General features: G+C 61.7%; 5 protein-coding genes across 5 annotated transcripts; 3 read left to right on the forward strand and 2 right to left on the reverse strand.

Moving 5' to 3' along the window:
- Positions 1-1,708: 1,708 nt before the first annotated feature.
- Positions 1,709-3,171, forward strand: DIC1_2 (Mitochondrial dicarboxylate transporter; the record flags this gene model as incomplete). The annotated part of the gene is made up of 7 exons (XM_028622430.1): positions 1,709-1,775; positions 1,832-1,871; positions 1,936-2,003; positions 2,302-2,412; positions 2,456-2,682; positions 2,736-3,009; positions 3,062-3,171. The coding sequence occupies 7 exons, from the start codon at positions 1,709-1,711 to the stop codon at positions 3,169-3,171; spliced, it is 897 nt and encodes a 298-aa protein (XP_028477322.1).
- Positions 3,172-3,716: 545 nt separating this feature from the next.
- Positions 3,717-4,188, reverse strand: EHS24_007051 (uncharacterized protein; the record flags this gene model as incomplete). Its single annotated transcript, XM_028622431.1, has 3 exons — positions 3,717-3,740; positions 3,779-3,874; positions 4,111-4,188. The coding sequence occupies 3 exons, from the start codon at positions 4,186-4,188 to the stop codon at positions 3,717-3,719; spliced, it is 198 nt and encodes a 65-aa protein (XP_028477323.1).
- A 239-nt stretch (positions 4,189-4,427) lies between these two features.
- On the reverse strand, positions 4,428-6,164 carry EHS24_007052 (uncharacterized protein; the record flags this gene model as incomplete). The annotated part of the gene is made up of 4 exons (XM_028622432.1): positions 4,428-5,046; positions 5,091-5,997; positions 6,053-6,100; positions 6,149-6,164. The coding sequence occupies 4 exons, from the start codon at positions 6,162-6,164 to the stop codon at positions 4,428-4,430; spliced, it is 1,590 nt and encodes a 529-aa protein (XP_028477324.1).
- Positions 6,165-6,508: 344 nt separating this feature from the next.
- On the forward strand, positions 6,509-7,857 carry EHS24_007053 (uncharacterized protein; the record flags this gene model as incomplete). The annotated part of the gene is made up of 4 exons (XM_028622433.1): positions 6,509-6,823; positions 6,896-7,237; positions 7,292-7,713; positions 7,764-7,857. 4 exons carry the CDS (start codon positions 6,509-6,511, stop codon positions 7,855-7,857), a joined length of 1,173 nt encoding a protein of 390 aa, XP_028477325.1.
- A 984-nt stretch (positions 7,858-8,841) lies between these two features.
- EHS24_007054 (uncharacterized protein) lies at positions 8,842-23,999 on the forward strand (the record flags this gene model as incomplete). The annotated part of the gene is made up of 5 exons (XM_028622434.1): positions 8,842-8,909; positions 8,985-9,311; positions 9,359-13,961; positions 14,009-17,419; positions 17,466-23,999. 5 exons carry the CDS (start codon positions 8,842-8,844, stop codon positions 23,997-23,999), a joined length of 14,943 nt encoding a protein of 4,980 aa, XP_028477326.1.
- Between the last annotated feature and the right edge of the window lie 335 nt (positions 24,000-24,334).

Here is a 24,334-nt window from a genome sequence, read left to right on the forward strand (position 1 = left end):
CGTCAGAAAAGAAAGCGGTGGGAGAAAAGGGGGAGGGAAGGAGTGTGTATGAGGTGGTGAGAGAAGAGGATGAAGGGATGACCGACGACGACGACGACGGAAAGGATGGGGAAAACGCAAAGTGTTGCTTCGTTCGGTGTCGTCGCCGCATTTTCGGCGCGTTTCGAACTCGATGCGGGCCGAGGCCGCCGATCGAATGGCCACTCTCCATAATGTCCGCTGGCCGCTGGCCCGGCGGCAATGGCGAGAGCGATGCATCACATGTCAGCAGCATGCTGTAACCATGGAAAGTGGGTTTGTGGACCAGGACAGTAAAGGTGTGCAGATAACGGTCATGGAGGAAAGAGTGGGGCCTGTCACTTTGCTCTCTTGTGCCCATCTACATACGTCATTCACACGAGATGTAAACAAACACGCCCTTGGCCCTTGGGCCTTTCAACACATGCCGCACACAGACAGCGTCAACCTTCTCAACCTTCTCAACCTTACTCCCACTCTTATATACATTGCAGCCACCTCGGCGTCCTGCAACTCAATCATCCTCAAAGCCGGAAACCGGGCAGCACGGCTTTCATCCACCGCGAAATGTCGTCTCGTCACCGTCGCCAGTCTGGCCAAGACATAGTGGAACAAGCCCACACGCCCACCCTCGAGACATTCTTGTCCTCGGCTTTCGGAACGTTCGGAAACGGAGTCGGGCGAATGTGTGCCTCCTATTGATTGCTATCGCTCTGTTGCTCTACCATTCCAAGGCGCGCGCGGCAGGCGCGAGCAAGCGACGCATGTCCGCGATGGGGGCCAGAGCAGGCAGACCGCGGATCGCGACATTCCGCATGGTACTGACACCTGTGCACAACATTGCAGTTGCCGTCCTGGCCACCCAGGCCACCCACCCGCCCGTCGAGTCGCCCGCGCCGGCTGTCGGCGTCGTCCGACGATCCAAACGAGGAAGCGTCGCTTCCCTCTCGCGCCCTCTGCATCCCTTGGGATTCCCTGGCTCATGATTTCGATTTCGGTACGGTTGTTTTCGATTTTCCAGGACGCATACTCGAATCTGCTCCTGGATAGCCTCGAGGCCCCGAAGGCGAGCACGGTAGACATCGTTTGCAAGATAAGCTCATTGGTCCGTCGGGCTGGACGCTGCCAAAAGTCTGCGCCGTTGCGGGCATGTGGGCGGTCTTGGGCAGGAGCGACTGACGCCTTTGGCGCTGCGACGGTGGGTCGCCGGCGGTGAGACGCCGGGCGACACCCAGGAATTGGTACAAGCCTGCCGCTCGCAGAGGCTGCTGGCGCACAGGCGCGATGCGTCCACTGCTGGGTATGCAAGCAGCTGTCACTCGTCCATCTGGATATCAGCAACTACTTATACACATCCCCAGGTCGTGGTCTTTAACACTTGATCATCGCCATGTCCCAACAACCCGCTAAACAATATCCATTCTGGTGAGTAACTGGCGATTGGTGACACCGTTTGTCGGCGCGAGAGGTGCTGTTGTTCGTTGCCGCCGGTCCGCGGAAATTTCTTCGCGCTTCCGGATAGCCATGACACCAACACCTTTTGGTCGCTGCTGGCGATGGCTGCAACACTGTGTCCGGCAACGAAGCGTTGGGGTGATGTGTATGATGGAGCTGACAGTACAGGCTTGGAGGTACGCTCGCTGCATGCTCTGCTGGACTACACTGACCACTATCTCTCCCATCAATGACCATGGCCTCCACTTCCACCGACTCACCTGACCGCCCGCCTGTTCCAACAACAGGTATCGCCGCCTCCAGTGAGTACTTCACAACGCAGCCATGCCGCCCGCATCCACATAAGCTGACAGAACAGTGGCCGCGTGCTGCACGCACCCCCTTGACGTGATGCGCGTGTACGTCTCGAAAACATGGCGCCTGAGTCATTTACCTCCGACCATCATCTGACCCATCCCTCAGCCGTCTCCAGACCGCCAGCACCAAGACGTCGCTGTCCGCAGCCGTCAAGGACACCGTCGCTCACAAGGGTACGTAGCTCATCGCCGCCCCACCTCTACCTCACACATCTGTGCCGCTTCATCCTCCACCCCCTCCTCCTTGCAGCCTTGAGGGACACGGAACTCCGTCCAATCTCTCTATCGGCTGGCTATCGGCCCTGCGTCGGCCTCCACCTCCACCACCATTTTCCACCTCCGACAACAACAAAACACCCAGTTTCCCCGAATACCGGAACCCGCGTTCCGAGCTCTTCGGTGGCTGCGACTGGTGTTCCTCTTCCCCATTTCCGGGCGGGCGGACAATGCGTGCATAGCTGACCTCGCGCAGGTATTCGCGGTCTCTACACCGGTCTTACGGCCAGTATCTTCCGCCAGATGACGTACAGTCTGACTCGTCTGGGCGCGTACGATGTGATCAAGGACTACATGTCCAACAATGGTGAGTGGCCATGGTGTGCGAAAGACCTCCTGACACCTCGCAGGCGCCAAGAAGCTCAACATGGCCGAGCTCACCTTCTGCGCGTCGTCGGCCGGTGCCCTCGGCGGTCTGGCCGGTAACCCCGCCGACGTTGTTCTTGTCCGTATGATCTCCGACCCCGCCAAGCCTCTCGCCCAGCAGCTGCACTACCGCAACGCCGCCCACGGCGTGTACCGCATGGTCGCCGACGAGGGTTTCCTGAGCCTGTTCCGCGGTCTCCTCCCCAACACTGTAAGCAGCAGAGACAATCAGTGCCACCACCACCACTTGGCTAACGGTCCCAGGTCCGTGGTATCCTCATGAACTCTGCCCAGCTCGTCTCGTACGACACCTTCAAGTCCCTGCTCACCAGCTACGGCATGGAGGACGGTCTCCCCCTCCACTTTGTCGCCTCGGCCATGGCCGGTACCGTCGCCACCACCATCTGCTCCCCTGCCGACGTCATCAAGTCGCGCGTCATGCACTCGCGTGACCCCCTCGGCCCCCTGCATGTCATCACCACCAGCTTGAAGAACGAGGGTCCCAAGTTCATGTTCAAGGGATGGCTGCCTTCGTGGAGTGAGTACAGCAAGATGGGTAGGCTGCAACCTTTCGTTAACCCGTCCCCCAGTCCGCCTCACCCCCAACACCATCTGCATGTTCGTCTTCCTCGAGCAGCTCCGCCACGTCGTCGACTTTGTGCGTGAGCCCAAGGCCGTCGTCCCCGCCACTCTGAAGTAGGCGTAGGCGACTAGCCAAATCCCCTCTTCAAACCCCCAACCACACAAAAGGCATGCCCCAATCGCCAAACCTGCTGTTCCGTCGCCCCTGCATTTTGGAAGCGCGCACGACCGGGTCGGCACTGTATCATCATCAATCTCTCACCTCACCTACCCCTAGACTCGGACCATCGGGCAAAGGTCGACCTCTCATGGAGGTTGGCTGCTTCGTTTAGACGCACATCTGTAATTCGCATGCATAACCGTAGATGTCACCCGCGGTCAGCCGTCAGCGTTCTGCCAGGTGTTGCTTCCTAGGATCCTAGGAGTGGGTGGGGGGTGTCCGGCGGCGTCGCATACTGACCAAAGCCAACATTCGGTAATCAGTGGCCGCTGCGGGCCCGTGATGGTTTAGTACATGCATGCTACAGTGTACAGTCTCTCCGCGTGCCGGTCTAGAGTAATGCGTATTGTGAGTTTTGCTTGCTTGTGTCCGCGAGGCGAGTCTGGGAACCATAGTCGTGTCGCCAGTTGAGTGAATCGGAGTTCCAAATTGGCCGCCCACGTCTACCACTTGCGCCCAACAGCCTTCTGCACGGGTCAGCTGCGAGAATATGATTGAACCGTACCTGGACACAATCCTTGAACGCCTGGAACTCGGCGGCGCACATGTCCTTGTGGACCTCCTGGTACGACTTGCCGATACAGGCGCCGTACACGAGCGACTGGGCGTGTCAGCGTGCGCAACGGAGAGCTAATGCTAGCTGAGACAGTCGACAGTGGAAAAAGAGTACACAGTGTGAGGACAGGCAACTGGAAGCCGCACGACGCTACTGTGCTCTTTGGCATAGCGATACGCGGCTCTGGCACGTCTGGGAGGTCCCATCGCCCAAACGGCCCAGTCACTTTACGCTTGCCCGTTTCACCAGTGCCGTTCTCCACGAGAAACGCCATTACGTACCTGCTTGGCGCACGACTGCGACGCACGCGCGAGCGTCTTGAGCGGCTGCTTGTCCTTGAACGTCGCGCGGGCGGTCATGACGGAGGGTGTGTGGAGAATGAGAGAGGAGATCGAGATAATGGACTGGAATCGAGATCTCAGGTCCTGGTCCTGGAGACATTTTGGTTCCGCCGTCCTTGTGCTCCCCCAGGACCCGCCCAACGCCCTTCCCTTCCTCGCCCCACTTTCGTGATGGTACACTACCTATGCATGCTGGTCCTCTACCACTCTCACTAATGCGAATAAAAAACGAATCAAAGCTGCTACACGCGGCCGCCCTACTTCCTGCTCTCCACAATACCCAGGCCCTGGCGCATGACGTCTGCGTCAAAGACCGCATTGTTCGCCAGCTCGCTCAGCTTGGTGATGGCCGCCTGCTGCTGCTCGAGCACGGTCGCAATCTCCGTGAGGAGCTTTTCGTCGCCGGCCCACTGGGCCTGGTCGCCGCCACGGGCGCGGCGCTGGCGGCGCACCTCCTCGACGGCGCCCCACAGCTCGTTGATCTGGCCGAGCATGCGGCCCTTGTTGGTCGCGTGCGGGCGCGACGTGAGGCCCACACTGCCCTTGGGCGCGGCGCGGACGCGGCCGTCGAGCGAGTCCTTGACGCCCTCGAGGGTGTGCTTCATCTCGCCTTCTTCGGGACGGAAGGCCGAGTTCTGCATGCCCGTAAACGACGGAGACAGCGCAGCGAGGTGCATGAGCCGCTGGGTGAGCTGGGCGAGGTGTGTCTGGAGCGCTGCCAGTCGCACAGACGAGGAAAGGGCCGTCTGGCGGCTCAAGTTGGCCAGGGCCTCGTTCAGCTCCTTGACGCGCTGCTGGTGCACGCTCGCAGTCTGCTCCTGCGCCTGCACGCGTTTCTTGACATCTGCCCATCCTGTCGCGAGCACGGGCACCAGTCTTGCCCTGTCAGCTGTGGTCGTTCGTCGCGGTTCCCAACTCACGAATCGGGGTCGGGGTTGTCCCTCACTGCCCTCGCCCACTTGGCATCATCTGTGGCATTGGCTGGCCGTCCGTAGTGGTGGGCCGTACCGGGCTCGACAACGTTGTAGAAGTAGTACTTGAACTGGCACTCGGGCGAGTTGACGTCCCATGCGCGCTGGATCGACATTATGCGGCTCTCGATATCGGGTTCCTGCTGCTTGACAGTCGAGCCGGCCAGGGGGTTGGAGGTGGACGCGAACACGGAGCTCTGGGCCGGCTGGGCCGTGCTGCCAAACAGACCGCCGACAGGTTGCTGAGCGGGCTGGGCGGTGGAGCCAAAAAGACCACCAGCGGGCTGAGCTGGTTGAGCAGTGGATCCAAAGAGGCCACCGGCGGGCTGAGCAGGCTGGGACGTCGAGCCAAAGAGTCCACCAGCAGGAGCAGCGGGCTTGGCGCCAAAGATGCTCGAACCAGCGGCAGGAGCGGCTCCAGTCGAGCCAAAGAGACCTCCAGCAGCGGGCTGCGGGGCGGCCGAGGTCGATCCGAAGAGACCACCAGTGGCAGGCTGGGGCGCGGCAGAGGTCGAGCCAAAGAGACCCGTGGTTGCCGGCTTGGGAGCGCCAAACAGACCACCTCCAGCGGCGGGCTGGGCAGCACTGGTCGAACCAAAGAGACCGCCAGTGGCAGCAGGCTGTTGCTGTTGGCCAAAGAGGCCACCGGTCGATGCGCTAGCAGCGGGCGTGGATCCGAACAGGCCTCCGCCAGCTGCAGGCGCGGCGGGTGCAGCAGAGCCAAACAGGCCGCCAGCAGGCTTGGCAGCCGTCGAGCCAAAGAGCGACGTGCCAGCGGCCTGTGCAGGCTGAGCTGCTGGCTGCTGGCCAAACGAGCCAAACGCACTGGGCTGGCTAGTCGAGGCGGCGGCCGTGTCTGAACGTTGTCAGCTTGGGGTGTCCACCATTGCGTCAACAACTGATCGACTTACTGCCAAAGAGTGATGTTGTAGGCTGCGCCTGTTGTTGCGCTGGCGCGCCTGGAATTGTAAGCGGATGCGCCGATGAGTACGATATCTGCCACTTACCAAATGAAAAGGCCATGCTGAGTGACGCTGTGGACGTGTGTTGCTCGCCGTCACAAGTAGAGTTGATGTTACCACTTGGTGCTCGGTGGATCGTCCATAATCACCAGCAGCGGCGATAGCGGCGATATAAACCCGTGGCACTGAATGTTGCTTCACCGCCGCTTCAACGCCTGTTCACTCATCTCCGTCACATCCATCACACTCCATCCAGCACCCACGACCAGCAGCGACAGCGACGCGCGTCTGTTGAAAACCTCCCTTCCCAGTTCACACTTCGGCATCCCCCCGTCGACAGTCCCAAAAACATCGCCAGCCCGCGTCCCCCATTCCCCCAACACCCCACCCTCCATCCACTCGACCATGTCCGACTCTGGCGCTCCGGCTGCCGAAGCACCCCGCAAGAGCAGGTGGGACAACCCCGGAGACGCTGCTCCCGAGGCGCCCGATGCTAGCAGCAGTGGTGCTCCCCCCATCTCAGCAGCCGAGGCCACCGATGCCGCAGCCAAGGCTGCTGCCATTGCGGCCAAGATTGCCGCTTCCCTCCGCCCTGCTGGATCGTCTGGCCAGGAGCTCGTTCGTCGTGCCGGCGCGGCCGAGGGCGACTTTGTCAAGGACATTGAGATCAACGACCTGCGTAACCGCTACGTCCTTACCAAGTCGGGAAGCCAGAAGCAGGTAAGTGGGCCGGCTCGTCCAAAGCTGGGTTGGATGTTTTTGTTTACAATTTACTCACCCCTTCCCCTCCAGATCCAGGACGAGACTGGCGCATCGATCGAGACCAGGGGTGTGTGGGTGCCCGACCGCACGCGCATGCCTCCCGGTGAGATGCCGCTGTACCTGCACATTGTCGCCAAGTCGCAGATTATCCTCGACGCCGCCGTCGCCGAGGTCAACAAGCTCATCGACCAGGAGCTCGGCCCTCTGATTGAGGAGCGTACCCTCATTGCCCGTGCCCGTGCTACTGGCGCACCTCTCCCTCCCACTGTCGCGCCCCCTACCGTCAGGCCAAAGTGGCCCGAGGAGAAGCTCTTCATCAACATCGAGTCGATGCGCAACTTTAACGTGCGCGCCAAGGTTGTTGGCCCAGGCGTGAGTCATCTGTGTTCGCCTTCGTCGCGCAACTGTAGCTGATGTTCGTTCAAGGGTATGTTTGTCAAGTTTATCCAGGCGGAGACGGGTGCGCGTGTGCAGATCAAGGGACGGGGATCGGGATTCCTGGAGAACGACACTGGACGCGAGTCGGACGAGCCCATGCACATTAGCGTCGTGGCACCAACAGACGACCAGATTCAGCGCGCAAAAATGCTCGCCGACGACCTCCTCATGGTCCTGCGTATCGAGTACGACAAGGCCCGTAGCAGCGGTAACCAGGGCGGCGGCGGTGTGTACCAGGGCCAGGGCAACTATGGTGGTGGCCAGCAGGCGCAGGCCGGTGGCGACCCCTACGCTGGTGGCTACCAGCAGCAGGGTGGTGCTGCCGACGCATCGCAGGCCCAGGCTGCTGCTGCCACTGGTGCCCAGCCTGGCGAGGGCTCGTCGGCCGAGGCCTGGGAGCAGTACCGAGCGTACGTATTGTTCGGAAACATCCATCATCGAGCTGACATTACTTCTTTAGCTACTGGGCGGCTTACGGCTACGACATCAACGACCCGCAGTTCCAGGCTTGGCAGGCGTCGCAGATGCAGGCCCAGGGCGGCGCGCAGGCATGAGTCGGTAACGGAGACGGGGGACGAGAGCGGGGCAGAGCACCCCACAGTGTCACAGTGTACGCGGCCTAGTTGGCCGGGCCTCGCGTGTGCGCGAGGTATTTACAACCATACGTCGATATCAATTTGTCATGTACCGACGTCCACATTAGACAACGGGCGTCTGCTGGACAAGAGCAAACCAAGAGCCATCGCGTACATGATTCCATATGCATGACAGCGACTACTGTAGTGTAACAAACACACACAACTGGTGCACAGGGGCAGTAGAAAAGAACATAAGAATACATAAATAAACTGTGCAGCGCGCCCCGAAACAGGCCTAGAGTCAAGCAGAACGAGTTCTCCTTCGTCCAGGCCTGTTGGCAACCTGAGGCTGTCAAGGCAACGGCACGACCAAAGGTCCTCATTATAGCACCCGTTTTCTTCATTGGATCCTGGAGGAAAAGCAGGAGGCAATGTACACACGCGATGCAGGTTGGAAGGGGAGGGAAGGAGGAAGGGGGAGGGGAGAGGGGGGCAGGGGGAGGGGGGAGGCAGAGGGGTAAGTGGTGATTCTTGCTAGACGTGGCGATAACTGGTCACGAGGCCATGCTGTACATGAGCAACTGGTGGTGATGGGATATGAGTTGGATGAGATGGAGAGAGAGAGAAAGAAAAAGTCGACACGAAAGTGTGCCGTGGACCGCTCGCCCCATTGCAGCCAGAAAGCGGCGGTGATAAGCTTCCGACCTCCACCGGGTAAAAAGTACACGCCATAAAATCCACTTCGATCTTCTGAGATTTCTGAAGTTGCTCTGGTCGCTGGCTGGTTGTCTCGCGCCTGGCCCGCAGATTTGTTGACGACATCGTCAAACGTCTGCAGCTACTCTAATAGCCTGTAGACCTCAGACAGCAGAGTTTACATCTGTGATCCGAGTGACGCGCGCAGAGTCGATACAGCTCGCCCCCTCCGTCCACTCTACCCACCCCGCAACTCTCTCCAAAATGGCTGCAACCGCACAGCTGCAGCCCGAGGACGACGGACACATGTCGTCTCCCAGTCCCAGTCCCTCGTGCGTAACTCTTGCGCTGCCATGGCCCCAAGTTGCCGCCCCCAAGATCATGTACCAATGCTCACGCACCTGCAGCCTCATCATCCCCCCTGCCCAGCGTCTCTCCCCGTTCAACCTTGACCTCACTGAGCGCTCCCGCCGCCTTGTCGCCGATGTGCCCAATGCCACTCCTGGACCGGCTCTCGCCGCCCTCGCAAACGGCCAGGCAGCACCTGCGTCCCAGCTCCTCGCGGAGCTCGCGGGTCTGGCTAGTGTTGCCGGAGAGCCTGTGACGAAGCGCTTTGCCCCTCTTGCCCTCGACATTCTTGCGCGCTGGCTCGACGACGCGCCCGCCGCGGCCGTCTGGGAGGCTCGTCTCGCCGTGCTTGCCTCATTGGCCGAACCCCGTCCGGATCTTTGGCCGTAAGTCCAGCTGACGTTGTTTTGCACTATCAGAGCTGACCCCACAGTGTGACCATTGCTTTCCTTCGCGCGTCCCCCTTCCTCGCGTCACCGTTGTCCACGCTCGACGAGTCCGCATCGACCGAGCGGATACAGTCGGTGCTGTTGGCATACTACCGCCTCTTGACGGCCGACCCCAGACTGGCATCTAGGTTCGACTGGCCGACAGCCCCCGTGCATGCTCTTCGCTCACACTCGGACGCGGGTGTGCGCTTGCTCGCAGTGCACACTCTGGCCAAGTTGAGAGGATGGAGCGAGGGTCGCCGTGCCGAGATGGAGGTGGCTTCAGGATTGAACGAATCGGTCGAGTGTCGTATTAATTTTGAAGGAGACGCCGCGGCAGACGGCTGGCTCCTCCACGTGCTTGAAGACAGGCGGGTGCGCGCTTTCGAGTCGGACTGGCAGGCCGACCACGAGAACGAGGATGAGACGCTTGTGGCCTCTGACTTGTCGCGCCGCACAGCTGTCGTGGGCGGTCGCCTCCTCCTCGCCCAGCCTGCTGGCACTTCGCCGAGCCTCATTCATGTCGCCACTTCGGCCATGACTGATGCCAGCGCTGAGATTTCGCCTCTCCTCCAGCGCTGCATCCCCATCCTTATCTCTGCCCCTCCCTCGGCAGGTAAGACCCACATCGTGCAGCACCTCAACGCCCAGCTGTACCCTTCGTCCTTGGTGACGGCTCGTATCCTCACCATTCCTCTCGCCGACACGACCATCGACGTCAAGTCGCTCATTGGTACCTATGTCTCCAGCCCCACCAAGCCGGGCACTTTCGAATGGATGGAGGGTGCGCTCGCCAAGGCCGTGCGTGCCGGCCGCTGGGTCGTGTTTGAGGACATTGACAAGGCCTCGCTCGAGATGCTCGTCACCATCTCGGGGCTTGCAAAGTCGCTTCATGTTGGCCGCGTTGGCCGCCGTGCTGTCCTTGCTGTTCCCGGCCGTGACGAGGTCGAGGCGGGTGACGGATTTGCCATCTTCGCGACCCGCACCGTCCGCCAGGATGCCGCGGCCCCAGCGACCTTTTTCGGTCACCAGGACTTTGCCGAGGTCTCGCTCGAGTCCCCCACCGACGAGGACATTCTCGAGATCCTCACTGCCCAGTTCCCCCGCCTCCCGCGCAGCGTCACTACCACCCTGGTTGGCGTTTGGCGCGATCTCCGCCCCCTCGCCAAGACCAGCGGCCAGGTCAAGGCCCGCGACATTGGTCTGCGCGACCTGGAGAAGTGGTGTGCCCGTGTGCAGCGCGGGCTTCCTCCTGCTGCGTCTGTCGCTGCTCTCGAGGCATCTGGTGCGGGGTTGTTTGCCAACACCGTCTTCCAGGACGAGGTCTTCCTTGAGGCTGCCGACATTCTCATTGCTTCCCTCGACAACCGTGCCGGCTCGCCCGAAAAGCGCACCAAGATGATTGCCGTCATGGCAAACGGTCTCGGCATGGACATTGACCGTGCCACTGCCCTCATCGACACGCGTCGTCCTGGACTCGAGGCCGAAAAGGGCAACCCCCAGGTGCACGTTGGTCGTTACTCCATCGACGCTGCACCGGGCAAGCGCCGTGCTACTACCGATGACAGGCCGTACGCTCTTACTCGCCCCTCGCTGGTGGCTCTGGAACGCATCGCTGCGTCTGTGGCTCTTGCCGAGCCTGCCCTCCTCGTCGGTGAGACGGGTACGGGTAAGACGACTTCAGTCCAGCACCTCGCGACGCTCGTCGGCAAGTCTCTTACGGCCCTCAACTTGTCGACCCAGACCGAGACGTCCGACCTCGTCGGTGGTTTCAAGCCCATTGACGCAGCCTCGGCCGCCCGTACTCTTCACACTCGCTGGCAAAAGCTGTTCACGGAGACGTTTAGCGTTGGCAAGGCTCAGAACGGCGCCTACCTCGAGGTTGCTGCCAAGGCTCTCTCGGCGCGCAAGTGGGGCCGCTGCGCTGACCTGTGGGCGACCTCTGCCCGCCGCGCTGTCGACAAGCTCGCCAAGACGAAGGATGAGCCTGAGGAGCCGGCGGGTCCCGACGCCCGCAAGCGCCGCAAGGTCGTCAACAAGGCCGCCCGTGCCGCTGTTCTCTGGCAAGCCCTGCTTGTTGACATTGCCGACTTTGACCTGCACCACGTCAAGATGAAGTCCAAGCTCGTCTTTTCGTTTGTCGAGGGCCCCCTCGTCAAGGCGCTCAAGAATGGCGAGTGGATCCTGCTCGACGAGGTCAACCTCGCCACTCAGGAGACCCTCGAAGCGATCGCGACCATCCTCGAGGCGTCCAACGCGTCCCTGGTTCTCACCGAGCGCGGTGACGTTGAGCCCATCCCGCGTCACCCTGACTTCCGTTTGTTCGCGTGTATGAACCCGGCTACCGACGTCGGCAAGAAGGACCTCCCAGCCGGCCTCCGCTCGCGCTTTACCGAGCTCTATGTTCCCGCTCCCGATGATGACCGCGAGGCCCTTGTTGCCATTGTCGAGGGATACCTTGGCGAGGCTGCTGCCGGAGACCGTGGCGTGGTTCTCGATGTTGTCGAGCTCTACGCTACCCTCAAGAAGCTCTCCGCCGCCAAGGAGATTGTCGACGGCTCCAACGCCGCTCCGCACTACAGCATGCGTACCCTCGCCCGCGCTCTCATGTTCGCTGTCCAGAGTGCGCCGATCTTTGGCCTCCGTCGTGGTCTTTGGGAAGGCGCGCTCATGGCGTTCACCATGAGTCTCGACGCCGAGAGTGGCCGCAAGGCTCACGGTGTCCTTGAGAAGCACATCCTCGGTCCCATGAAGAACGCCAAGGCCGTCCTCGCCCAGGTGCCCACGCTCCCTCCCAGCCTTGACCAGGACGATTTCGTCCGCTTTGGTCCCTTCTGGCTCAAGCGTGGACCCCTCCCTGCTATTGGCGAGTCTCGCTACATCATCACGCCCTCGGTGCAGGCCAAGCTCTCCGACCTGGCCCGTGTCATTCTCACCAAGCGCTACCCGGTCCTCATCCAGGGTCCTACGTCGGCTGGTAAGACCTCGGCCGTCGAGTTCCTCGCCCGCCAGACTGGCCACCGTTTCGTGCGTATCAACAACCACGAGCACACCGACATTCAGGAGTACCTCGGCACGTACATTACCGACCCGCAGACGGGCAACCTCGTGTTCCAGGAAGGTCTCCTCGTCACTGCCGTTCGCCAGGGTCACTGGATTGTGCTCGACGAGCTCAACTTGGCCCCTACCGATGTTCTCGAGGCTCTCAACCGTCTTCTCGACGACAACCGCGAGCTCGTCATCCCCGAGACGCAAGAGGTCATCAAGCCCCACCCGAACTTTATCCTTTTCGCCACGCAGAACCCCCCTGGTCTCTACGCCGGTCGTAAGGTGCTCTCGCGTGCTTTCCGCAACCGTTTCCTCGAGGTCCACTTTGACGATGTACCCAAGGACGAGCTTGAGACCATCCTCTGCCAGCGCTGCGCCATCGCCCCCACCTACGCCAAGAAGATTGTCCAGGTGTTCGAGGAGCTCCGCCACCGCCGCCAGGCGAGCCGCGTGTTCGAGTCCAAGGCCTCGTTTGCTACCCTCCGTGACCTGTTCCGCTGGGCTGAGCGCGGTGCTGTCGGATACCAGCAACTCGCCGACGATGGATACATGCTCCTTGCCGAGCGTGCCCGCAGCGACGAGGACAAGACTGTCATTCAGGACGTGATCGAAAAGGTCATGAAGGTCAAGGTCGACGTCGACAGCATGTACCGTCTGTTTGAGGAAGGTGCCGGCATCTTCACCCGTTTGCCTTTCAAGAGCGTTCCCGCTGGTGGACTCGTGTGGACCAAGGCCATGCAGCGTCTCTTCGCCCTCGTCGCCACCGCTGCCGCCCACGACGAGCCCGTCCTCCTGGTCGGTGAGACCGGTTGTGGAAAGACCAGTGTCTGTGAGGTCCTCGCCCAGGCATTCAACCAAACGCTGGTCGGTATCAACTGTCACCAGAACATGGAGACGGCCGACCTCCTCGGCTCCCAGCGTCCCGTGCGTAACCGCCACGAGCGCCGCGCCAAGGTCATGGCCCGCCTCGCCGAGCTTGGCCTGGCCGTCGACGCCGGCGCGTCCGAGGACGACCTCCTCGCCTCTGCCGTCGCGCTTGCCAAGAGCGAGGACGCCACCGACGAGACCCGTGCAGCGGCTCGTGATGTCCAGCGCGAGATCAAGAAGCTCTCGGCGCTCTTTGAGTGGGTCGACGGCCCGCTCATCCACGCCATGCAGGACGGCGACCTCCTCCTCCTCGACGAAGTCTCGCTCGCCGATGACTCGGTGCTCGAGCGTCTCAACTCGGTTCTTGAGCCCGGACGTACCCTCGTCCTGGCCGAAAAGGGCGGTGTCGATATTGACGAGGCAACCATTGTCGCCAACGCACGCTTCCACGTCGTTGCCACCATGAACCCCGGTGGTGATTTCGGAAAGAAGGAGCTCTCCCCCGCCCTTCGTAACCGTTTCACCGAGATTTGGGTCCCTGCCCTCGGCAACCGCGACGATCTGCTGCAGATTATCGGCCAGAGCTGGAAGCACGACGCGCTCAACCCTGCCGGCCCGCTCATTCTTGATTTCCTTAACTGGTTTGGCGAGCGCTGTGGCGACTCGAGCGGCATTGGTCTTCGTGACATTCTCGTGAGTTACGATCCGTCTTCATTTCCGCGAACGCAACTGACAATCAGGCCTGGGTCGGTTTCTCAAACCAAATGTTCGACAAGGGCACGCTCACGGTGCCCTCAGCGTTCCACCACGGTGGCCAGATGGTCATCGTCGACGGTCTCGAGTCGCTTCCCCAGGTTGCCGGTTCGTCTCTGGCCACTATCACTGCGCTCCGCGACGACTGCATGGCCAAGCTTACTGAAATGTCCGCCTCCCTCGGTGACGACATGAGCACGCCCTCTGAGACCACCTTCGAGGTGACGAATGATGCGGTCGCAATCTCGGGCTTTGCTGTCCCCCGCGGCCCGCTGGCTTCTGCCGACACTGCGTTCCGCTTCAACGCCCCCACCACGGCACTCAACTCGATGCGTGTCCTTCGTGGCTGTCAGCTTCCCAAGGCCATCCTCCTCGAGGGTTCGCCCGGTGTCGGAAAGACTTCGCTCGTTTCTGCCCTGGCTGCTACTGCAGGTTACACCCTCCAGCGTATCAACTTGTCCGACCAGACCGACCTTATCGACCTATTCGGTTCAGACCTGCCTGTTGAGGGTGGTGCCGCCGGCGAGTTCCAGTGGCGTGACGCTGCGTTCCTCGACGCCATGCAAAAGGGCGACTGGGTCCTCCTCGACGAGATGAACCTGGCCTCCCAGACCGTGCTCGAAGGTCTTAACGCTGTCCTCGACCACCGTGGAACTGTCTACATCCCGGAACTGGGTCGCAGCTTTGACCGCCACCCTTCATTCCGCGTGTTCGCTGCTCAGAACCCTCTCACCCAGGGTGGTGGCCGTAAAGGTCTCCCCAAGTCGTTCCTCAACCGTTTCACAAAGGTTTACCTTCAGGAGCACACGCCCGAGGACCTGCTCATGATCTGCCGGGGTCTCCACCCGGCTCCCGAGGAGATTGTCCAGCGCATGATTTCATTCAACGAGTCGATTCGCGAGGCCACCATGGTCACCCGCACCATTGGTCGTGAAGGTTCGCCGTGGGAGTTCAACCTGCGTGACCTGTTCCGCTGGTTTGGTCTTCTCGCCAAGCGCAACGGTCTTGAGAGCACCGACCACCCTGTCGAGCATCTCCGCACTGTCTATCTCCAGCGTTTCCGCAACCTTGCAGACCGTCACAACGTCGCGATCATCTTTGAGCGCGTCTTTGGCTTAGGCCCTGTCTCGACCCGCCCGACCACGTTCGTCACAAAGTCGTACGTTCAGATTGGTCACGCTGCCGTGCCCCGTGCCGGTGACGCCACGGTCGACATTACCGTCCCGGCACACCACCTCCCGCTCGCCGAGAGCGTGCTCAAGGCTATCGAGATGGGTTGGCTTGTCATTCTTGCCGGCGACAACGGCCGCGGTAAGCGCGACCTCGTCCGCTCCATTGCCTCGTCGGCCGGCCGCGAGCTCGGCGAGTTTGTCATGCACCCCGGTGTGGACACCAGCGAGATCCTCGGCACGTTTGAGCAGCAGGACGCGTTCCGTGTTCTCGACCACGCCGAGCGCGAGATCCGTATCCTCCTCGAGTCCGCTGCCGAGGCTCACCCGGCTGCTGCTGCTCGCATCGCCGACCTCACCGCTGCCCGCGTTAGGTGCAACGATGCTCGCGAGCTCGACGCCGTGGACGCATTCCTCACCACTGCCAAGTCGCTCGTTGCCGACGTCGCCGCTGTCGGTATTGACACCAAGGCCGCGTCCGCCGCTGTTGCCGACGCCGAGCGTGCCGGTCCCGCCGCGGGCTTCGCCTGGGTCGATGGCCAGCTCCTCCACGCTATTCGCAACGGCGGCTGGTTCCTTGTCTCGGATGCCAACCTCTGCAGCGCTTCCGTCCTCGACCGTCTCAACTCGCTTTGTGAGATTGACGGTGTGCTTGTCATGAGCGAAAAGGGCTCTGCCTCGGGCGTTCCCGAGGTCATCAAGCCTCACGCCGACTTCAGGCTCTTCATGACCTACGACCCCCGCCACGGCGAGCTCTCGCGTGCCATGCGTAACCGTGGTGTTGAGCTGTATGTCGATGCCGCCGAGACTCCCAAGGCTGCTGTGGGTACTCTCCCCAACGCGACCTCGTTTGCCCTCGCAGACAACGCTACCCTCCGCTCCGTCGAGGGTGGCGCGTCGGCCTACGACGAGGCACTTGCCGCTGCGCCCTTCACCGCCAACCTCGCCGCTGGTCAGAGCCGTGCCGCGCTTGCACTCCTGACAAGGTACGCTGGTGCGCCTCTGTCGACCGCCGTCGAGTTCCTCTCGCACCCCCGCATCGTGGCTCTTCTCGCCTCGCAGGGTGAGACCCTCGCTCAGCGTGGAATCGACCCCGCTCTCGCTGCCGAGGTGCCCTTCGACGCCGCCATCGACCCCAACACCCCCGTTGGCGAGTTTGCCGTTTTCCGCGCTCTCCAGCTTGTCCTCCGCAACATTGCTGCCCGCACTGAGACGGACGCTTGGATCGCCGACGCTACCAACGCCAAGTCGGTCCTCTCGTCGTCGGCTATTACTGCGCGCCGCGGCACAGCCCGCCGCAAGCCCACCGTCGGTGACAGCGTGTACCCCTTCCTCGCCCTCGTTCGTGAGTCGCTTACCAGCGTCGCTCTGGACGCCGTGACGGACTCGGGCGACCTTTCGGCGGCGGAGAACACCCTCACGCTTCTCGGCCTCGTGGAGCAGCACTGCCGTGACGAGACATTCGACTACTCGTCCGTCCAGCTCCTTGCAACCTGGCTCTCCGAGTCGCTGTCCAAGCTTCCTGGCGCTACTGCCGCCCGCGATGCCGTCCAGGCTCTTGCTCGCGCCACTGAGATCACCACCGGTCTTGGCCAGGCTCCCGTCTGGACTCTTTTCCGTACTGGTTTGGCCTCCCCAGAGCAGCGTGCTCTGCTGGCCAACATGGCCGAGAGCCTCGCGTCCGTTTCCGACCCCAAGCTGCGTCTTGAGACCGTCCATGCTCTCGCTGCCGCGGCCCGTGAGGGTCTCACCGACGAGATCGCCACCGAGCTCGCAGCTCTCATTGAGACCCTTCCCCGCCGCCTCGAAGAGTCCACGGCGGCCGACACGCCCTGGTCAAATGCCGCCGTCGCGCATGTTGTCGAGCTCGACCTCCTCGGTGCTTGCGAGGAGGGCACCCTCGCCTTGCTCGCCAGCGGCGTGGACGCCAAGCCTGCCGACCTCCTCCAGGCTCTTGCGCTCCGCAATGCTCCTGCTGGCCCCAAGCTCGCCGCTCTCAGTGGATGGCTCAAGCGTCTCTGGGACGAGACAACTCCCGGCCAGTTGTTCGCACCTGTTGGCCTCGCGGCCGCCCTCCGCTTCAGCCGCGCCAACAACACCCCCATGGCCCAGATTGCGGGTATGGACGACGCGCTGAAGTTTACCACCCAGGCTACCCTCTGGTCTGCAGGTCGCGACGACGGCCGTGCCGACAAGGCCAAGGCTCTTGCTGCCGCCTTCCTTGGAATGGTAAGTTACAGTACATGCACTTATCGCAGGCGTAACTGACAATCAGGTTCTCGGTGCTTTTGGTGCCTCTGTCACTTTTGACAGCGGTAGGCCATGCCTCTCCCGCGCCGCTGCTGCCGAGACCGCGGACGAGGAGGCTGCGTTTACATACCTCCAGCAGTCGTTTGACACTCGCCTCGCCTCGGCCATCGCGGCCGTTCAGGTCGACACTACTCTCTCGGCTGTTGGCCACGTCTGGGCTGGTATCGCGCGTTTCGTGCTCGACATCTTCGTCACCAACGTCCCCATCGACCCCGGAGTCCGTCGTGTTCTCCTCGGCGAGGTTGTGACCGCCCAGCTCGCTCTCGTCAAGGAGGAGCTCGATGTCGTCCGCCACTCTGAGACCCTCGCCAAGGGTGTGGTTGACTCGACTCGTGCTTCGGCACTCGAAACTCGCCTCCAGGTTCTCGAGGGTGAGCAGACCAACCTCGGCCCCAGCATCGAGCGCCCCACCAACGCCGCGCGTCTCGCCCACCTCTTCAACGAAGTGTTCAGCTTCGTTGATGACGTTCTTTCGGAGAAGGCCACAAAGTCGCTCATGACTGCCCTCGAAAAGGACTCGAACAACGCTCTGGCCCGTGAGGACGCTTTCCAAATGTCTTCGATGGCCTTCGTTCAGCGTCTCAGCGCCTACACAGACCTGGACGACCTCTCGCAGCCCATTGCCGCTGCCGTCCTGTGCGCCAAGTTTGGTATCCGCTGCATTGCCCGCGGTCTCGAGCTTGCCCACACTAGCGTCCCCAGCGCTCTGGCGCCGATCGTGTCGTTCCCCACCGTGGCGTCGCTCCCGACCCTCCAAGCCCTTCCCATGCTGGACAAGGCTGAGCCTTCGCCATCGTCGATTCGCCTCGACCTGCTCGCTACGCTTGCCTACGCCCGCGATGCCACCGACTCGGAGCAGCGCATGGCCCACGTGCCTGGCCTAGTTGCTGGTCTCGACCGCCTTTATGCTGCCTGGAGCTTTATCCGCACCAGGGAGGCTCAGGAGGCCGCCGACGCCGAGTCCCTTTACCGTATCCGCAAGACGGACATTGAGATTCTCTCGGACGAGGAACTCATGGAGAAGGAGTTTGCCGAGCTCTTCCCCATCTTTGACGGCGATGAGATCATGGAAGACAATGTGCCTGAAAAGGTCCAGGACGAGGCCGAACACGAGGATAAGCGAAAGGCCAAGTTTATGGGCGACAAGATCACCGCTTTCCACTCGCTCATCCTTGCATCGTTCGGCAAGGGCAGCGTCCATGACACGCTCAAGACTGCTGTCGACGATGTGCTCACCACCTTTTCGCCCACCGCCTTCCGCGAGGACCTGGATGGCAAGTCACTCGCGTTCCAGGTGTCGACTCTTCACCGCCGCAACGCCGAGATCAAGACCAGTGCCGCCCAGGCCAACTTTTACTTTGCGCCCAACGAGTTCGAAGTGCGAAAGGCCTGGACTCTGCTCGAACGTCTGCGCAACCGCCTGGACGCGCTGGTCACTGAGTGGCCCGACCAGATGGTTCTCGTCCACCTCCGCGAACGTGTCCTGCGTATCCTGAACCTGGACGTCCGCAGCCCCGTCGCCAAGGTTCTTGCAGTGCTTGAGCAGCTCTTGCTCCACACTGACGACTGGGAGCCGTACGCCAACCGCGACAACAGCCTTAAGAACTTCCAGCTGGACATCTCCAACCTCATCGTCGCCTGGCGCCGCCTCGAACTTGCGTCGTGGGTTCGCCTCCTCGACGACCAGGTCGCCCTTTACACAGCTGGCGACGACGAGTTTACCCTCCGCCTGTACGGGGCCCTCATCCACGGCACGGTGTCGGCCGAGGACGTTGACGCATATCTCGAGACTGCTCTCCCTGTCGTCTCGACGTACATCAACGGCTCCACTCTTGGCCAGTTTGAGCACCGTCTCGCGGTTCTCGCGGCGTTCCAGCGCATGGCCGAGGAGCTTGGCCTCAGCGACGAGCCCCACGCTGCTGGTATTGCCAAGGTTGGCTCCATCTTGCGCAACCTCATCGCCCACGCCAAGCTCTACCTTCCGCGTGCCAGCGACTCGCTGGCTTCGCAGCGCAAGATTATTGACGGTGGCGTCAAGGACTTTGTCAAGCTCGCGAGCTGGAAGGACATTAACGTCTTTGCCCTCAAGGCCAGCGCTCAAAAGAGCCACAAGCAGCTCCACAAGCACATCCGCAAGTTCAAGGAGGTGCTCATGCAGCCTATGGCGCCCATCTTTATGGACTCAGGCTCGATCTGTCCCCAGGATGCCGCCAGCTCGCCCTCGGCTCAGAGGACGGGTATGTTCGACATTACTGCCCTCCCTGCCGATGCCGTCACTGTCCGTGCTGGCGCCAAGCCCGCCGTGCCCAATGTCCTCGTCAAGCTCAACGACACCCTCACCCGCTACACGAACGTGCACACCCGTGCCCGTGAGGTTGTTTCCTCGTCCGAAGCGTCGGCTCTCGAGGGCCTCTCGGTCGACATTATCGAGACCGCGGCCATGCTCCTGAAGGCTACCCCCACGTTCCTGACCAAGGACAACACCAAGATTGTGAACAACCTCGCAGGCAGGAAACGCAAGGCCTTTAGCGACCTTCTTAAGACTCTGCGTGCTTGTGGCTTCTCGCAAGCCGTGCCCGCCGATCAGATGGCGAGGCAGCAGTCGGTGTCGTGGCTCTCGCGCCGTCCTGCGCTCAAGTCGGACGACCTGCCTGTCGCCTTTGACACTGCTGCCGTGACCAAGGTCTCTGATTACCACCACCGCAACAGCGTGTTGATGACCGCCCTTCGGGCGTCGTTTAACGGCCACTCGCCGGACATTGCTTCGCAGGACCTTGGCCGTGGTATCGGCTTCTGTGAGAACCTCTATGCTGCGGCTCTGGGCGAGCACACCAGGCTTGCTTCACAGCTCGATGTGCTTAACAGGCTCACCTCCACCCTCCGTCGTCTGCACCACTGCGCTCTTTCAGAGTCACTGTCGGGCGGCGACAAGCTCCACCAAGCTCTCTCCGCCGCCGAGCTTGACGCCTACCACCTCCGCGAGGCGCTCAAGGAGGTCGAGGACGGTGTTCGCGCCTTCCGTGAGCTCCAGGGCGCGCACGTCGGTACCGCTGACCTTGCCTCCGTCCACGAGGCAAGGCAGGAGGTCAGCCTCCTCATCACTGCTCTTGAGACTGCCCTCTCCTCCAGCCGCTCGGCTGGCTGGTCGCTCTTCGGCCACGACGAGGCGTCGCTTGTTGGTCGTGCTCACGGCATCTTCAAGCACACTTCCACTGCCGCCGAGCAGCGCGCCAACGCCACTCCCGAGCTGGCGCACCTGTTCACCCCTCTCGCCAATATGGCCGCTGGTATGGGCTCTGACGTCCCCCTCCGTGGCGTTCGCACCCTCTCTGACGGTGTTTGGAACGAGAGTGACGCGCTCATCCAGGCCCTCCTCGTCGCCGCCCAGGGTATCGACACCACCAAGCCCGAGGAGATCAAGGACGACGACTACCCCGTGATCCCTGCCGCGTTCCTCAAGCAGGCTAAGGCAGTCGCTTCGCTCCGCGTGTCCGCGGTTGTGGACCGCCTCGACAAGTTTGCTTCGGCCATCTCGGTCGAGCTCGCTGGCCGCGAGTCTAGCCTCGCCCCCGCAGCTCTTGCTCGTGTACTGCCGTTCGTCGAGACGCTGGCCGAGACGTACGCCGAGAGCGTTGCGGCTCACGTTGCCTCGTCAAAGTCAATGTACAAGCTCAACTATGTCGTTTCGCGCGTCATGCTCGACATTGCCACCAAGGGCTTCTGCAAGCCCCAGGAGGAGTCCAAGGACGACAGCAAGGATGGCGACGACCAAGGCACCGCTGAGGGTACCGGTATGGGTGCTGGCACTGGTGACAAGAACGTCTCCAACGAGATCAAGGACGAGAGCCAGGTCGAGGGCCTCCAGGGCGAAGAGGAGGAAGAGCAAGACAAGGAAGAGGGCGGTGACGACAACGAGGACGATGACGACGCCTTTTCCATGGAGAACGACTTTGACGGCGCCCTCGAGGACGGCAAGGAGAAGGACGAAGAGGACAAGGACGGCGACGACGACGACGAGAACAAGGACGACGAACTCGACGACCACGTTGGCGACGTCGACCCCCTTGACCCCGGAGCTGTCGACGAGAAGTTCTGGGGTGACGAGGAGAAGGAAGAGGAAGAGCAGAAGGAGGACCGCGAGGATCTCATGAACGAGAAGACTCAAGACAACGGCGAGTCCGAATTGGCCGCCAAGGACGGTGCCAAGGAGGACAAGAAGAAGCAGAAGGAGGACGGAGACGATGCTCAAGAGCAGGAGCAGGAGCAGGAGGCTCAAGACAACCAAGATGACGGCAAGAAGCCCGAAGACACCCAGCACGACGATAACCAAGAGGACGGTGACGACGAGATGGACGAGTTCGAGGAGCAAGGCGAGGACGACGGCGAGAACGAGGGTCCCGACATGCCGCAGCAGGACAATGTTGCGGCCCCTGAGGGCGACAAGCTCGATCTCCCTGAAGACCTCGACCTCGGTGGCGACGACGACGACGATGATGGAGCCGCCGAGGACAACGACGAGCAGTTTGACGACCCCGACATTGACATGGAGCAAGACGACAACATGCCCGAGGATCACGGCGTCACTTCCGACCACGAGGGTGCCGAGGAAGACGAGAAAGACGCTCCCGACGCCACTGGTGCAACTGAGGAGGACGCCGACCCCGAGCAGGAGGAGTCTGCCAACCAGAACCTCGACACTAGCGCCTCCAACGACGCCACTGCCCAAGAGGCTGCGGCCGCCGGCCGTGGCCAGGGTTCCGCCAACAAGGAGGACGCCGGTGAGGACGAGATGATGGAAGGTGAAGACGGTGAGGAGGGTGTCGATGAGCAAGAGGAGGACGAGCAGGCCGACGCCGACGGTGCTGCCTCCAGTGCCCCACAGGGTGGTGGCGGTCCCGACGAGCAGGAGGCCTCTGGCCCTGCCGACCAGAGCGGTGCTCCCCTCCCCAACGACACTCAAACTCTTCAGCAAGACCGCAAGCTCGGTGACATTATGGAGGAGATCAAGCGCCGCCGCGACGAGATTCTCAACCAGACTGAGCGCGAGGAGGTTACCGACAATGCCGACGCCTCTGAGCAGGCGCCCGGCCAGGTCGAGTACCTCCAGGACGGCCAGGAAGACGAGGACGACTCGATGCAGGCCCTTGGCCCTGCAAGGGACGAACAACAGAAGCTCGAGGACCTCAAGATTGTCGACGACGAGCAGGAGGGCGAGGACGCTCCCCCTCCCGCCATGGAAGACAACGGAGAGGACAAGGAGGATGTTCCCGCGAACATGCCCCCGCCTCACGAGACTGAGTCGCTTCACCGCGAGAAGAACGACACTGCCGATTCCATGGGCGCCGAAAAGGCCCTTACCCAGTCGGACATTGTCGGCAACGCTCCCGTCTCGGGCGATGCCATGGACGTCGACGAGGACGGTGAAGGCGAGGTGCCAGCCACCGAGAGCAAGCCCGACGAGGGTGACGACGAGGACGTTGACCTCACCATCGCCGACCCGGCCGCTGTTGTGGACGACGCCGATGGCGCCGAGGACCTTTGGCGCCAGTACGCCTCGCTCACTTCGGACCTGTCGTACGCCCTTTGCGAGCAACTCCGCCTCATCCTCGAGCCCACGCTCGCCACCCGTCTCCAGGGTGACTTCCGTACTGGAAAGCGTCTGAACATGCGCAAGATTATTCCCTACATTGCCTCCGAGTACACCAAGGACAAGATCTGGCTCCGCCGCACCAAGCCCAGCCGCCGCGAGTACCAGGTCCTGCTTTCGCTCGATGACTCGCGCTCCATGGCCGAGAGCCACAGCGTTCACCTTGCCTACCAGACGCTTGCCCTCGTGTCGCAGGCCCTCACCAAGCTCGAGGTCGGCCAAGTTAGCATTGCCCGTTTCGGCGAGAGTGTCGACATTCTTCACGAGTTTGGCGAGACCTTCAGCGACCAGGATGGTGCCAACGTCATGCGTGCGTTCAAGTTTGACCAGCACCGCACCGATGTTGCCGCACTTGTCGAGCGCACCCTCGCGTACCTTGCCGAAAGCCGCCACAAGAATGCCAGCCAGAGCGCTCCCGACCTCTGGCAGCTCCAGATCATTATCTCGGACGGTGTCTGCCAGGACCACGCCAAGCTCAGGACCCTCCTCCGCCGCGCCATCGAAGAGCGCGTTATGATTGTCTTCCTCATTGTCGACAGCCTTGCCGTTCCTCCCACCAACCCCACCACCCCTGCCCCCGCCTCCGCTTCCGCGCCAGCATCGGCACCCGTCTCCGCCCCCGGATCGGGCGCCGTCACTCCCGTCGTGCCCCAGACTCGCCCCAGCATTCTCTCGATGCAGTCCGTCAACTACTCGATGGTCAATGGCGAGATGAAGCTCGAGATGACGCGCTACCTCGACACGTTCCCCTTCGAGTTCTACGTCGTCCTCCGCGACGTCGAGGCACTCCCAGGCGTGCTTTCCGACACCCTCCGCCAATGGATGACGCGTGTCAGCCAGTCGAACGAGTAGCGAGAGAGTAGAGAGAGAAAAGGAGAAGACGATTTGCATACACAGCCCCCATATTGCATTGCACAATCCACATTTTTCATATCACGTTTCCCCATAGTTCATAGATCGCATGTGACTTGATTGTTTCAACTGCTCAGCACAAAAGTCGTGCCACTCTGATCTGCCGATGACATGGAAGCCCCAGGACATGGCCACTGGTCATGTAAGCGCACCTGCAAACCAGATAAGTAAAAAAAAACAATCTCTGTGGCAGTGCGAGGGACATGCGGACATGCCTCCAACGTGCATGCAGACTTTGGCGCTGTCTGTGCTATCCGGCCGTTCTCGTTAGGAGT

The sequence above is a fragment of the Apiotrichum porosum genome, assembly GCF_003942205.1.
Source record: "Apiotrichum porosum strain DSM 27194 chromosome Unknown scaffold_4, whole genome shotgun sequence".
NCBI classification, from domain to species: Eukaryota; Fungi; Basidiomycota; class Tremellomycetes; order Trichosporonales; family Trichosporonaceae; genus Apiotrichum; species Apiotrichum porosum.